This window comes from Plecotus auritus (assembly GCF_963455305.1).
Source record: "Plecotus auritus genome assembly, chromosome: 9".
NCBI classification, from domain to species: domain Eukaryota; kingdom Metazoa; phylum Chordata; class Mammalia; order Chiroptera; family Vespertilionidae; genus Plecotus; species Plecotus auritus.
The window spans coordinates 152,707,088-152,720,737 of NC_137783.1; the positions used below are offsets into that span (position 1 = coordinate 152,707,088).

Sequence of the window (13,650 nt, forward strand, 5' to 3'; positions counted from 1 at the left end):
AACCAGCTGCTAAAAAAAAAAAAAAAAAAAAAGCCATGAATTAGTCAAGGGCCCTGCTCTTTTGGAGCTTATGTTTAGTTTTCTATTTCTTTTTTTTTTTCTTTTTTTTTTTTAAATATATTTTATTGATTTTTTTACAGAGAGGAAGGAAGAGGGATAGATAGTCAGAAACATCGATGAGAGAGAAACATCGATCAGCTGCCTCCTGCACACCTCCCACTGGGGATGTGCCCGCAACCAAGTTACATGCCCTTGACCAGAATCGAACCTGGGACCCTTCAGTCCGCAGGCCGATGCTCTATCCACTGAGCCAAACCGGTTTTGGCAAGTTTTCTATTTCTTGACTGACTTTTTTTTTTTTTTTTTTTTTAATGATTTCAGGAAGGGAGAGGACGAGAGAAACATCTGTGAGAGAGTCATTGATTGGCTGCCTTGGGCAGGCCACACTGGGAATTGAGGCCACAAAGCATATGCCCAGACTGAAAATCGAACGGTGATCTCCTGGTTCATAGGTTGACGCTCAATCACTGAGCCACGCTGGCTGGGCTAATTTTATTTTTAGTGTTTTTACTGATTTTAGAAAAGAGGAAGGGAGAGGAAATGAGAAACAGGCTGCACACCCCTTACTGGGAATCCAGCCGCAACCCGGGCATCCTAGGTGGATGCTCAAACACTGAGCCACAATGCCTGGCTTGATAGTCCAATTTAGAGGCAAGAAAAGCGAAGTGTAGATCCGCAGCTGGCAGAGGGCTGAGCTGAGACAAACACTGGCTGGATCCCTCCAGGGATCTGTGAGCGGTCACTCGGATCTCCCTTTCCTCGGAAGCCCTTCGTGTGGCCCCGGGTCCCTGTTCCTTTCGGGGTCCTGGGCTTCTCCAGCCTTCTCGCTGCTCCAGCGATTACCCTGGAGGTGCGGGCGTAGCAGCGGGCGGATAAAAGCAGGCGCAAAGCAAAGCCACCACCTCCCTGCGGTCGGCGACCTCTCCTATGGGGAAGGGCGTGCGGCGGAGGCCCCGCCCCTAGCCGGCTGCCGGGCAGTGCGCACGCGCGGTGGGCGGTGCTGCTCGCGGCACCACCCACCATCTGGGTACGTCGACGGCGCGCCGCGCGCTTCGCCTCGTAAATGCGGTGGCGCCGGGCGTAGGGGCGCTGCGACCCTCAAGTACCTGGGCATTCTGACGTCTGGTGGCGTCGCACCTGCGCCTGAGCGCGTCCTGCTTCTCGCTGTGCCATGGCGGACGGAGGGAAGTCATACAACGGTGAGTGCTGGCCCGGCTCAGAGGGCGGGGCGGGGCGCTCGGGCCCGGTGGGCGGCGTCGGCCTAGGCCGCAGCCCGGGGGCGGGAGGCCGCGAGGGGCCCACGGCCGCGGGGAACGGTGGCGGCGCGGGCCGGGGGGCGAGGCAGCCCGGGCGGCCTGGCCGGACTCAAGTGGGGGGGCGAGTTGTTGACTCGGGAATCCTGACGTTGCGAGCCCCGCGGGCCCGGCGGGTGGCCCGGCGGTGCGGTGACGAGATTCCTTGGAGCTCCGTGGGCAGGGGATCCCTGTCATGTCAGCTTGGCGGCCAGACTCCTTCCGTGTGAGTCAGTACCTGCTCGCTACCTGTGCCCTATTATCTGTCGCGTCCAGTCGGCCTTGCCCACTTCCTGCGGCTTTGACTTTGGCAACATATTTTAGCCTAACACACCAACTCGACCTCGACCGAACGCCTCCTGGGCCTGGGTGGTGGCCCGGAGCGCCCCGCGTGGCTCTGCTGGGCCGGGCAGTGGTCTGCACTCACTGACAGCCCAGGCTTCGGGCCTGCGTTGGCTTCCCCGAACTTAAACTCGGGCCGCGGTTTCCACCCCCTGCATGCAGGGAGAAACAGCCCCGACCGCCTAAGTTGGTGCCCCCCGTGTGTGTGTGTGTGTGAGAGAGAGAGAGAGAGAGAGAGAGAGAGAGAGAGAGAGAGAGAGAGAGAGAGAGAAAAGGAGACCATTCATATTGGTCTGGAGCATCAGTGCCCGGCACTGGAGAAAGTTCCTAGCTGGGCCTTCTGTTCACTTACCCTTTTTCCTAGGGTCCTTTCTTGAAGTTCATTGTTTGCAGAGTACCGCGTGAGACCCTTTTCGGAGTCCTGGGTCTTTTTTAGGAAGCCATTCCTACGCCGGGCTTGAGAGGGGGGTGTCCTGGAGAGTGCAGTATTTGAGGACCTGCCCCTGAGCCTGCAGCAGGATCTGTCTTCTGAGTAGAAGACCCTCTGGCCAGAGAAGCGGAGAGCTCGCTCCCCACACTTCCGAGTGGCCGTTTGAGAACGAGGCCTTTAGAGAAGTCCTTACTCTGGTCGTGTCCGTAATGGGCATTTGCACTGCAGAGGCAGTAGCAGCGCTGTTGACTGAGGGCGGTTGTAAAGGTTGTGACTGATGGGTGGAGGAGGCTGTCATCCATTACTGAGTGGGGAAGCAGGTTCAGGTGACTTGCAGAGGTCTGCGTGGTGCCCATTCCACTCGGAATCACACCCTTCCACATCTGCTTCTCTTCTCTGGCTCCAGCTTCTGCTTCATTTTTCAAAAGCCCCGCAGTTTCCCAGTGGTTTCCCCCCGAGGCTGTCATCCCACAGAGGGGGTTCTTTCTCTGGACAGCGAGGGGTGTGCGTGGAGCGTGGCCGCTGTGGTGGGCACCGCAGGGCAGCCAGACCAGTGATGCATCTTCTAATTTGTATTCTCTTTCCAACCCCAGAGCACGATGATCGAGTTAGTTTCCCTCAAAGAAGGAAGAAAGGCCGGGGTCCTTTCCGGTGGAAGTGTAGTGAGGGGAACCGCAGGTCTGGGAGAGGCGGCACTGCCCTTCGGACGGCCCGCCTCGAGGACGATGACAGAGACGTGGCGATGAGTGATGCCCAGGATGTTCCCCGAGTGCGATAGTAAGTGACCTGCTTTCGTGCAGCCTCCCAAGCCTACTCCTCCCAGTGACTGGATGATGACCCCTCCCTCCCCGCTCACACCCATCAGTCACAGTCCCCACGGCCGTCTTCAGTCCACAGTGCTGCTTTGGCCTGTACAGTTGTCTGGTTGACTTCAGTGACTTCACTTACACAGTCACCTCTCTTCCTGCCTACTGGAGTGAGAAATGCCAGGGCCAGCTTAACGGGTGAATATTCTCGGATGTCTTATTCTTGGTTTCCCCACAGCAACCCCTATGCTGTGCGACCCAACCGTCGGGTTGATAATTGGCATGATCGAGACCGAATTCATGTTACTGTGCGGAGAGACAGAGTTCCTCCACAGAGAGGAGGGGCTGGCAGCAGCCAGGATGGGACCTCGAAGAACTGGTTTAAGATTACAGTGAGTATCTCGGAAGTAGATGGAGCAGGCGAAGTGGGGGGTGGGGGCTGGTCTCAGCGAAGGTGCTTACTCTTCACACAACGAAGTCAGTCTTCTCAGCTGTTTACTCCACAGGCAGGTATCCATCCTTTCTCCTAAGGATCAATATCTTAGAGCCGTGGTCGGCAAACTGCGGCTTGCGAGCCACATGCGGCTCTTTGGCCCCTTGAGTGTGGCTCTTCCACAAAATACCACGGCCTGGGCGAGTCTATTTTGAAGAAGTGGCGTTAGAAGTTTAAGTTTAAAAAATTTGGCTCTCAAAAGAAATGTCCATCGTTGTACTGTTATTTGGCTCTGTTAACTAATGAGTTTGCCGACCACTGTCTTAGAGCACCTGGTTCAGAAAAGGGGTGGAAGGGACTGGCAGGATTGCAAGGAAAGGAGAGGCATCTCAAGGGACGCGTGGCGACTGGTTGGGAGGTGGTGGAGTAAGTCCTGGATGTCTCCGTTTGGCTCACGCTGAGCTGTGGGGGTTGGGTCTCTTGACTTCTCTGTGGGGCAGACAAGTTATAGATAATACCTTGGGACTTTTAGAATCCAACCATTTGATTCTTTTAAAAATAGATACTTTAGCCCTAACTGGTTTGGCTCAGTGGATAGAGCGTCGGCCTGCGGGCTGAAGGGTCCCAGGTTCGATTCCGGTCAAGGGCATGTACCTTGGTTGCGGGCACATCCCCAGTGTGGGGTGTGCAGGAGGCAGCTGATCGATGTTTCTCTCTCATCGATGTTTCTGGCTCTATCCCTTTCCCTTCCTCTCTGTAAAAAAATCAATAAAAATATATTTAAAAAATAAATAAAAAATAAAAATATATACTTTTTTATTGATTTCGGAGAGGAAGGGAGGAGAGATAGAAACATCAGTGATGAGAGAGAATCATTGATCAGCTGCCTCCTGCAACCCCCACTGGGGATGGAGCCCACAACCCGGACATGTACCCTGACTGGGAATCAAACCGTGACCTCCTGGTTCATAGGTCGATGCTCAACCACTGAGCCATGCTGGCCGGGCAACATTTTGATTCTTTTGGTGAATAATAAGTATAAACAGATAGGAGGGAGGTTGAGGAATCCATGTCTGGCTTGAGTTAGAAAACCTTTAACTGGTGTTTTCTTTTTATTGTTGTTGGTTTTATTTATTTGTTTTTTGGTGTTTTCTTTCATTTTTAAAAATATTTTTATTGGTTTCAGGTGGTAGGGAGAAGGAGAGAGAGATAGAAACATCAATGATGAGAGAGAATCATTGATCGGCTGCCTCCTGTATGCTCCCTACCGGGATCAAGCCCACAACCTAATCATGTGCCCTGACCAGAAATCCAACCTTGATCTCCTGATCAATCAGTGAGCCACACCAGACAGGCTAAGTGGTGTTTTCTTTAGAAAATCTTTTCAAGCTTGGCAAACTATATGAAGGAGCACTAGATTGGATCTGCCCTTTAGCCTTAGTTACACGTTGTTCCCTTCTCTTCCTCTCATGTAGATTCCTTATGGCAGGAAATATGACAAGTCATGGCTCCTAAGTATGATTCAGAGCAAATGCAGTGTCCCTTTCACCCCCATTGAGGTAAGATACGGCCCGAGTGGCTGTGGGAGGGGCCAGGTGGGCCAGGGGACTGGGCTCCAAGTCTGCTGCTCTCGTTTTCTCTTGCAGTTTCACTATGAAAACACACGAGCCCAGTTTTTTGTTGAGGATGCCAGTACTGCCTCTGCGTTAAAGGCTGTCAACTATAAGATTTTGGATCAGGAGAACAGAAGGGTGTGTATAAAGGGCTTGGCTGGAGGCGGGGGCTGGTACTCAGGGTACCGGGTCTTCGTCCTGGGACTTAGCTTCCCTAGAGTCCACCCTTCCTTTCTGTCTTCCCTGCAGATATCTATCATCATCAACTCCTCTCCTCCGCCCCTTACTGTACAGAATGAACTGAAGCCAGAGCAAGTGGAGCAGCTAAAGGTGAGGCAGGTTCAAGTCACACGTGTTTCCCCCCAGTCCAGGCGGCTCTCATATCCCCGTGCCCCTCCCCTCAAACACACAGCCCCAGTGACCACTGGAGCCTTTCTCTTCCCTGCAGCTGATCATGAGCAAACGATACGATGGCTCCCAACAAGCGCTTGACCTCAAGGGCCTCCGTTTAGACCCAGGTATTGTCGGCAGCAGTTCTCAGATAGGTGGGGACCGAGGGGACCTTTGAGGCGGGAGGTTTGGCCTAGGCAAACCCGCTCACACTCGCCCCTCTCTCCTGAAGATTTGGTGGCCCAGAACATTGACGTTGTCCTGAATCGCAGGAGCTGCATGGCGGCGACCCTGCGGATCATTGAGGAGAACATCCCTGAGGTGAGGCCTGGGCCCGTTACTAGGCAGGAGGAAGCGGCGGGATAGATAGTGGGTCGGAGGCAGATTCTCTCTGATCCCCTCTCTGGTGATGCTTCCTCCAAACTCTCCTCTCCCCACAGCTGTTGTCCTTGAACTTGAGCAGTAACAAGCTATACCGGCTGGAAGACATGTCCAGCATTGTGCAGAAAGCACCCAACCTAAAGATCCTAAACCTCTCTGGAAACGAGGTGAGAACTGAGACCTGACGCGTTGGGTTTGGGATAGGCCGAGGGTGCAGAGGACCGGCCTGGTGGTGGCAAGAGGCAGAGGAAGGGATCGAAGAGGTGAGGACGGAGGCTGCGGTGTGGGCATCTTCCTGGCTCTCTCACTAGGCTCTCCTTCCTGCCTTCTCTCCCCGTCCTTTGCAGTTGAAATCTGAGCGGGAATTGGACAAGATAAAAGGGCTGAAGCTAGAAGAGCTGTGGCTCGAAGGAAACACGCTGTGTGACACCTTCCGAGACCAATCCACCTACATCAGGTCAGTTGTGGCCTCTGTCTCCCTCCTGGGGACCGTCACCCCTGGGAGGCCGAGTTAGCGCACCCTGACCAGTGCCCGTCTGCAGCAGACGTGCAGCCCTGAGCTGGAACCACCTGTGCGTTGGGAGGATCACACGTGCCTCCTTTTTGTCTGTCCATGTGTCCCCGCTTTGCCCACCTCTCCTTTCCTTTTTGGTTTTAATCTGACTGCCTGTTTGCTGGTTCTATGGCCTTTCTCCTCCCCTCCTGAACGCAGCCTTTTCTAGAATCTCCCTACCCTGCTGTTCCAGGAAGGGCACCTCCCCTTTTCTGCCGTGACGGGGGTGTCTGGTATATGCCCCATACATGGAGTTGTCTTGTGCCAAGGGCCTGACATCCTGGGCTGAGAAAGCCCTGTCCCTGGGACTACATGCTGATAGGCCGTTCCTCCTTTGTCCTATACTGGCCCCTCTTGCCCTTTCGCCAAGAGGGACCCTCTTCTCACAACCCAATTGCCCACAGCTGTTGCCTGGGCTTTCTGTTCATGCTGAGGTTGAGGCCTCGTGGTGGCTGGTACCATGGATCTGTCTCTCGCCCAATGGTGTGAGCTGGGCCCTCCCTGGAGAAGAAACCTGGGTTCCCCAAGATATGTGATCAGTGCCGGGGCCCCGCCAGCAGGCGAGGGCATCCCAAGGCAGGTGCTGGGCGTGGAGGCCACGGGGGCACAGGCTACCAAGGAGACACAACTGAACCTCTCGCAGGGGGGGCGCTGCCCCTCCCTCATTCGCACACCTCACATCACCCTGCTTGGCCCCGGAGGATGGCTGGTTAGCCAGAGACGGGTAAGATTCCTCAGGGAAGGAACAACCTAAGACAGGCACAGTCGCAGAGGGGCCATCAGGAGAGAACTTGGGGGTCAACAGAGGTGGGGCACAGACCCTCACCCCCCCAACTTTGCAGGGGCCTGAACCCTCACGCCTTCTGAGGGAGGTCTCCTGCCCCCATGGCTGCTTCGCTTCCCACGCCCAGCTCAGATCGGGACCCAGGTAACAGACAGAGACTTGGCCGACAGCAGCTGCCCTCTCACCGCAACAGGACTTGTTCCCATTTCTGCCTTGGACCACGGGGCACGGGGCAGCTGAAGGAAAGGGCTGTGTCAGGGTGCTGCCTTCTTCCCTTCTTCCTCTTTTTCTAAACGCTTCCTTGCCTTGTAGCTCTTCTGCTTTCTCTTTTCTTTTTCTCTCTACTCCCCTACATCTCCCCCATCTCTCCCTTGGCCCTGTCCCATCCTGCCTTTCTCTCTTTCCCTTCCCTCACTTCTTCCTTGGCCTTCCCTCTTGATCCCCGCCTGGCTCATCTCCCTGCCCCAACTTCCTGTGCCATCCCTGTGGTGTGTTCTGGTCTTGGCCACAGCCAGACCTGGCAGAAGTGATGGATACCTGTTGAGGCAGCGGAGCCCCTGGGCTCCCACCCCATTCCCTCCTCCCGGGGCTGCACAGGTGAGTAGGTAGAAGGTAAGGGGGCAGGGAGGGAGAGGAGGGCCTGGGCTTCAAGCCTGGGCTGAGAGCGCTGCTCTTCGGCACTCGGGTCAGGCAGAGGAGAGAGTCAGCCTGCAGGAGTCATCTGGGCGCCCCGGGCGGGGAGTGGGGCCGTGCTTCCTGGAGCTCAGCGGCTGGGCGGAGCGGGGAGTCAGACGAGCTGGGCTGTCCCTCGGGCGTGGGTGTATCTGCTCCTAGAGCAGCCCAGGAGGCACGGTGGCTCTGAAGCATCACTGACTTCTGTCCCGTTCTTGACAGCGCCGTTCGTGAACGATTTCCCAAATTACTACGTTTGGTAAGTTTATAACTTTTTTATGCTTTTCTAACAAGCAGAGTACCTCCCACCAGTGTCTTGCGTAACGTGGTGGTATGACCATTAACTTGGGGACATGCAGCCCTTTGAAAATCCCAACAAGATCTAGTGTAATCCTCCCTCCTGGAAAAATGCTTCTTGACAAACTGGCATCTGTCAGGGTCCCAGGTCCCTTTTACACTTGATCTCTGTCCCGTACTCTTAGTTTTTCCACTTTATTGCTCACCCCACCTTTAGTCTCCACTTCACACTCCCAACCTCACTTCCTTTCTGTAGGACGGCCATGAGTTACCCCCGCCAATTGCCTTTGACGTTGAAGCCCCCACGATGTTGCCACCCTGCAAGGTGAGAAGAGGGGACAGAGCTGGGACTTGTGTGGGGAGGAGAGGATCGGTCCCGCAGGCCTAATACCTGTTTGGTCCCAGGGGAGCTATTTTGGCACGGAGGCCCTGAAGAACCTGGTCCTGCACTTCCTGCAGCAGTACGTATCCAGGGCCCGGTGTGGGGGAGGCGGGCTAGCCTCAGCGCAGCTCTCTCTTGAGAGCACTTGGGTCCTTTTGTGGATCCAGACTGTGAAGCACAGACCTCCCCTTTTGTCTCCCCCACAGGTACTATGCAATTTATGACTCTGGGAACCGGCAGCGGCTCCTGGATGCCTACCATGACGGAGCCTGCTGCTCCCTGAGCATCCCTTTCACCCCCCAGAACCCTGCCCGGTAAGCATCACATCTCGGGACCAGAGTTTCTCAGTAAATCCAGGCCGGCACCTGTTGGCACCCACACTGCTCTCACCACCACCTCCTTTTCTTCTTATTTCCCAGAAGCAACTTGGGCGAGTACTTCAAGGATAGCAGGAATGTGAAGAAACTGAAAGACCCGAGTAAGTGTGTGCTGTGAGCCAAGCAGGGTGGGAGCAGGGGATGGGAAGGAGTCACGGGGCTGTGGAGTGCACGGCAGCCCCTGACCTCGGCCTCTCCTTCTCCCGCAGCCCTGCGCTTCCGGCTGCTGAAGCACACGCGGCTCAACGTGGTTGCCTTCCTCAACGAGTTGCCCAAGACTCAGCACGACATCAATTCCTTTGTGGTCGACATAAGTGCCCAGACGGTAAGCACGGCTCTCCCCTGACACTGGAATTGGAGGAGGGGCTGTTCGTAAGCAAGAGGGCCCTGGCCCCGGCCGGAGCCCGCGTGGTGACTGTGCCGCTTCTCTTCCAGAACACGTTACTGTGTTTTTCTGTCAATGGAGTCTTCAAGGAAGGTGAGCATCTTGGGAGTCCTGTCTTCGAGGCAGTCCTTTCCCCAGCTCGTCTTTCTCAGAGTCTCAGCTGTCTTCTCTTCCTGACCTCCTGCTCTGCCCCCAAGCCATCTTCACCTGGCCTGTCCCCTTCCTACCTTTCTGCCTGGGACAAGGGGAAGCCTGAGGGTTCAGAGGACACAGGCAGGGCTGAGCTTCTGGCCCAACCTGGCCCGTGTGTGAGCCCTTTACATTACGGATGAGCCTCGGAGGGTCTATTTGCCAAAGGGGGTCAGTCACAGCCATCTCCTAGTGGTGCTGTGGAGAGACTTACGATGCTTGTCACACACAGACTATCAGGGGGGCAGTGGTGGTGGCTGCTGTCCTTTCTGACTTCTCACACTCCCCAGCTCTGCACAGACATCATCATTCCCTTCTGGCCCGGAGGGTTCTTTGTATCGAATGCAACAATGTTTTGAGAAGCTGTTTGTAAACAGTGTGAGCACCTCTCAGGTCCTTGGCTCTGTTGTTATTGCAGTGGATGGAAAGTCCCGGGATTCTTTGCGAGCCTTCACACGGACGTTTGTCGCTGTCCCAGCCAGCAATTCAGGGTAAGCGTTGGGCCTGTCAGATGGCTTCTAGCGCTGTGGGCATTGGAGGGGGAGGGGTAGAGTCAGTCCTCGGGGTGTTTGCAGAATTTCAGGAAGGCAAGGAGGAGTCAGAGTAGGAGGCTCACAGAGGGGCGAAGAGCTTGCTCTGGGGTGGGGCTGCCTGGGCTTTTCAGCCCGCTCTGCTCTGCCACTTCGCTAAGGGCCAGTTTCCTCATCTGAAGATCGGTGTAACTATTTGCTTCCTGACTCTGTTGTGAAGACAAGTGGGAGGCAAGAACGGTCTGTGGTTTGGGCAGAATGTATATGATTCTGGGTTTGGTAGATGATTCCCTCTGTGGAGTCCATGGGAAAGTCCGTATCAATAAAAGGAAGCAAGGAAATCGCTAAAAATAAGGTGATCGCTAAGAGTGAGAGCGGGCCTTACAGGGATTTTAGAATCTGAGTGTGAAATTTCAGTGAGAACAGGAATGGTGTTGGGAGGATGAGGTTATGTGTGTGTGTTCAGCTCTCTAAGGCGCTTTTTGTCCCCAAGGCTGTGCATTGTAAACGACGAGTTGTTTGTGCGGAATGCCAGCCCTGACGAGATCCAAAGAGCTTTCGCCATGCCTGCGCCCACGCCCTCCTCCAGCCCGGTGCCCACCCTGTCCCCAGAGCAGCAGGAAATGCTGCAGGCATTCTCCACGCAGTCTGGCATGAACCTCGAGTGGTCCCAGAAGTGAGTGCTGGGCGTGTGTACAAATAGGGGTAAACTGAGGCAGAGCTGGTAGTGAATAATGGGTGCTCCTGAAATTTTGAAAGTCAAATTGTTTTATTGCTTTAAAAAAAATAAGAGCCCTGGCCGGTGTGGCTCAGTTGGTTGAGCTTTGTCCCATGTACCAAGAGGTCCCTGGTTCGATTCCCATTAGGGCACGTGCCCGGGTTGCAGGTTCAATCCCCAATGGGGGCATGCAGGAAACAGCCCGTTGATGTTTCTCTTTCATTAATGTTTCTCTCTCTCTCTCCCACTTCCTCCTCCCTCCCTCTCTCCCTTTCCCCTTTTCCCTGCCTCTCTCTCTCAAATCAGTAAAAACATATTTAAAAAAAATTTTTATAATGGTCTGAAAAAGTTTCCGGTGGTTATAAATTAACCTAACAAAATTTAAAGCCAAAATGAAGTCCCTTTATATGTACTGTTGTGCAACTTTTTTTCCTTATCCCATGAACATCTTCCCCTATCAGTATAAAAGTCACCTTAGTCTTTTTTTTTTTTAATTTTAGAGAGGAAGTGAGAGAGAGAAATACCAGTGAGAGAGAGAAATACCAATGAGAGAGAGAAATATGGATCGGTTGCCTCCTGCCCGTGCCCCCAGCCAACCAGGAATTGAACCCGCCACCTTCCGTGTATGGAAGATGCCCCAACCAAGCAGGCCACACCAGCCGGCGTAGTCCTGACAGCTGTTGCACATGTGTTCCTTGGTGTTCAGTAGGCCTCTGCATTGGTGCCAACTGTGCAGGCGTGTATGCAGCCGTTGGGAACTGGGCAGTGTCTGTGTCGGATGGGTTTGGAAGTGGCATTTAGCGATGAGGGTGACTGCATTGTGGTTTTAATGGAGGTGGCCTGCCTTTCTCCCTCCAGGTGCCTGCAGGACAACAACTGGGACTACACCCGATCTGCCCAAGCCTTTACGCATCTCAAGGTAAGTTTGGGGCGAGAAAGCAGGTCTCCGGGCCTTCAAGAGGGGGAGGAGTGAACGGGCGGCGAGCCTGGCTCTGCTGACCTTCCCTTTTTCTCCCAGGCCAAGGGTGAAATCCCGGAAGTGGCGTTCATGAAGTGACCCTGGTCAGGCCCGGAGCCCCTGTACATAGCCCTGGATAGCCATGTCTCCTTGCCATGGTAGTCGTCTCTTCCTCCCCGGCCTGGCCGAGGCCCCCCCTGCCGTGACCGTGACCGTGACGGAGGAGGGAGGCTGCCGCACCTCCCCTCGCCTGCCTGCCGGAAGACTCTGGAAGAGTTTCAGAAAATTGAGCCTCAACTGGTGCCAGGAAGCCAAAGGCGCCGTTGTAGAACTGACACTAAACGACCGGAAGGACTGAGGTGCTTTGTGTCCTTAACCCCAGGATCCCGCCTCCCCTACTTTTTAAGATAAAGAGTGATATTGTATTTTGCCCTGCGCGCTTTCTTGTCTGGCCGGGTCTGTGGTTAAAGGGGGAAAGCGGCTGGGACGGAGGCCGCCTGCCTCTGGGAGCCAATGAACAGGCTGGAGGTGGGCCCCGCCGACAGGAAGTCCCGCCCCGGAAGCTGGCTGCGCTTCCATGGCGGCACCCGGGCGGCGGTGGCTGGTGCGGCTGCTTGTGGCGGTGCGGGACTTCCCCGCGCGCCAAACCCTGCACGAGTGGGCCCCGCCGCGGGATGTGCTGCTCTTCGAGCACGAGCGCGGCCGCTTTTTCACGGTCCTCGGGCTCTTCTGCGCCGGCCAGGGCGTCTTCTGGGCCTCCCTGGCCGTGGCAGCCTTGGCCCGACCCCCGGTCCCGGCGCGGCCTCCGGATGCGGAGATCCCAGACCCCGGCCGTTTGGACGTGCGCTCCGCGCTCTGGCGCTACGGCCTGGCCGTGGGCTGCGGCGCCATCGGTAAGGCATGGGCTGACTTCCCACCAAGGAGCTGGGCCCGACCCTCCAGGATGATCAGGAGGGGGGCAGGCCACCCCCAATATAAGTGAGGGACACTGGAGGCGGAAGGCCGGAGCACCAAGCCCTCGGACAGGCCTAGGCTGAGGTCAGCCACTCACTGTGCGATCTTGAGCAAGTTACTTGACCATGGACCTGTTTTGTCATGAACACGGGGTTGGGCATCTATTAAGTCATGTTGGGAGGAATGAGTAACCCAAGGATCTGGGGTCTAGAACTGTCCTGCCATCGCAGTCATGCCTTTCGCCCAGAGGGCACCAGGGCTGCTGCTTGGCGCTCCCGTGAAACGCTTCCCCCCTGATCTGCTCTTCCCGCAGGTACCCTGGTCCTTGCTGCCGGGCTTCTCTTCTCCCTCCGCTCCGTGCGGTCAGTGATACTGCAGGCTGGAGGGGAGCGGGTGACCCTCACCACCCACGCCCCCTTTGGCTTGGGTGCTCACCTCACGGTCCCCTTGAACCAAGTATCCTGCATGGCCCACCGGGGCGAAGTCCCTGCCATGTTGCCTCTAAAGGTCAAAGGCCGACGCTTCTACTTCCTCTTGGACAAAGCTGGATATTTTCCTAACACAAAACTCTTTGACAACACTGTGGGTGCCTACCGTAGCTTGTGAAAAACCCCTCCACGAGGGGAATAAACACTGAACCTTTAGGTTCTGCCCAGTGTGGCTCAGTTGAAGCGTTGTCCCAGTACATCCAACGATCTTGGGCATGGTGGTGGCTCAGTGGTTAAGCATCAACCTATGAACCAGGAGGTCACAGTTCAATTCCCCATCAGGGCATATGTCCGGGTTGCAGGCTCGATCCCAGGAGGCAGCCAGTCAATGATTCTCATCATTGATGTTTCTCTCTCTCCCGCCCTCTTCCTCTCTGAAATCAAATCAATAAAGACATTTTAAAAAGAAGGATCTTGGGTTTGATTCTATGCAGAGCACATGCCCAGGTGTGGGTTCCATCCCTGGTTGGGGTGCATATGGGAGGCAACTGGTATTTCTCTCACATGCATGTTTCTCTCCCTTGCCCTTTCTCTAAATCAAAAACAAGTCCTCAGTGATAATTAGAAAGCACACAACTGAACCCTAGGGGTGCGGTGACAACCACAGTAATACAAG

General features: G+C 55.3%; 2 protein-coding genes across 2 annotated transcripts; both read left to right on the forward strand.

Moving 5' to 3' along the window:
* The first annotated feature begins 285 nt into the window (after positions 1 to 285).
* NXF1 (nuclear RNA export factor 1) lies at positions 286 to 12,023 on the forward strand. Its single transcript, XM_080641917.1, has 21 exons — positions 286 to 1,259; positions 2,718 to 2,901; positions 3,169 to 3,322; positions 4,839 to 4,922; positions 5,010 to 5,114; positions 5,226 to 5,306; positions 5,425 to 5,494; positions 5,599 to 5,687; positions 5,807 to 5,914; positions 6,095 to 6,204; positions 7,979 to 8,015; positions 8,310 to 8,378; positions 8,459 to 8,514; positions 8,642 to 8,749; positions 8,855 to 8,913; positions 9,022 to 9,137; positions 9,248 to 9,290; positions 9,805 to 9,877; positions 10,410 to 10,592; positions 11,493 to 11,553; positions 11,653 to 12,023. Exons 1-21 carry the CDS (start codon positions 1,232 to 1,234, stop codon positions 11,689 to 11,691), a joined length of 1,857 nt encoding a protein of 618 aa, XP_080498043.1. The 5' UTR covers positions 286 to 1,231; the 3' UTR covers positions 11,692 to 12,023.
* TMEM223 (transmembrane protein 223) lies at positions 11,997 to 13,435 on the forward strand. The gene is made up of 2 exons (XM_080641918.1): positions 11,997 to 12,485; positions 12,860 to 13,435. Exons 1-2 carry the CDS (start codon positions 12,170 to 12,172, stop codon positions 13,150 to 13,152), a joined length of 609 nt encoding a protein of 202 aa, XP_080498044.1. The 5' UTR covers positions 11,997 to 12,169; the 3' UTR covers positions 13,153 to 13,435.
* Positions 13,436 to 13,650: the final 215 nt, after the last annotated feature.

Excerpts from the sequence above, each read along its gene's own strand:
- NXF1 (XM_080641917.1), top strand. The coding sequence starts at position 1,232 with ATGGCGGACGGAGGGAAGTCATACAACG. Across the intron at positions 5,307-5,424 it reads AGCAAGTGGAGCAGCTAAAG|CTGATCATGAGCAAACGATA; the intron begins GTGAGGCAGGTT and ends TCTTCCCTGCAG. Across the intron at positions 6,205-7,978 it reads GACCAATCCACCTACATCAG|CGCCGTTCGTGAACGATTTC; the intron begins GTCAGTTGTGGC and ends CGTTCTTGACAG.
- TMEM223 (XM_080641918.1), top strand. The coding sequence starts at position 12,170 with ATGGCGGCACCCGGGCGGCGGTGGCTGGTGCGGCTGCTTGTGGCGGTG. Across the intron at positions 12,486-12,859 it reads CGTGGGCTGCGGCGCCATCG|GTACCCTGGTCCTTGCTGCC; the intron begins GTAAGGCATGGG and ends CTCTTCCCGCAG.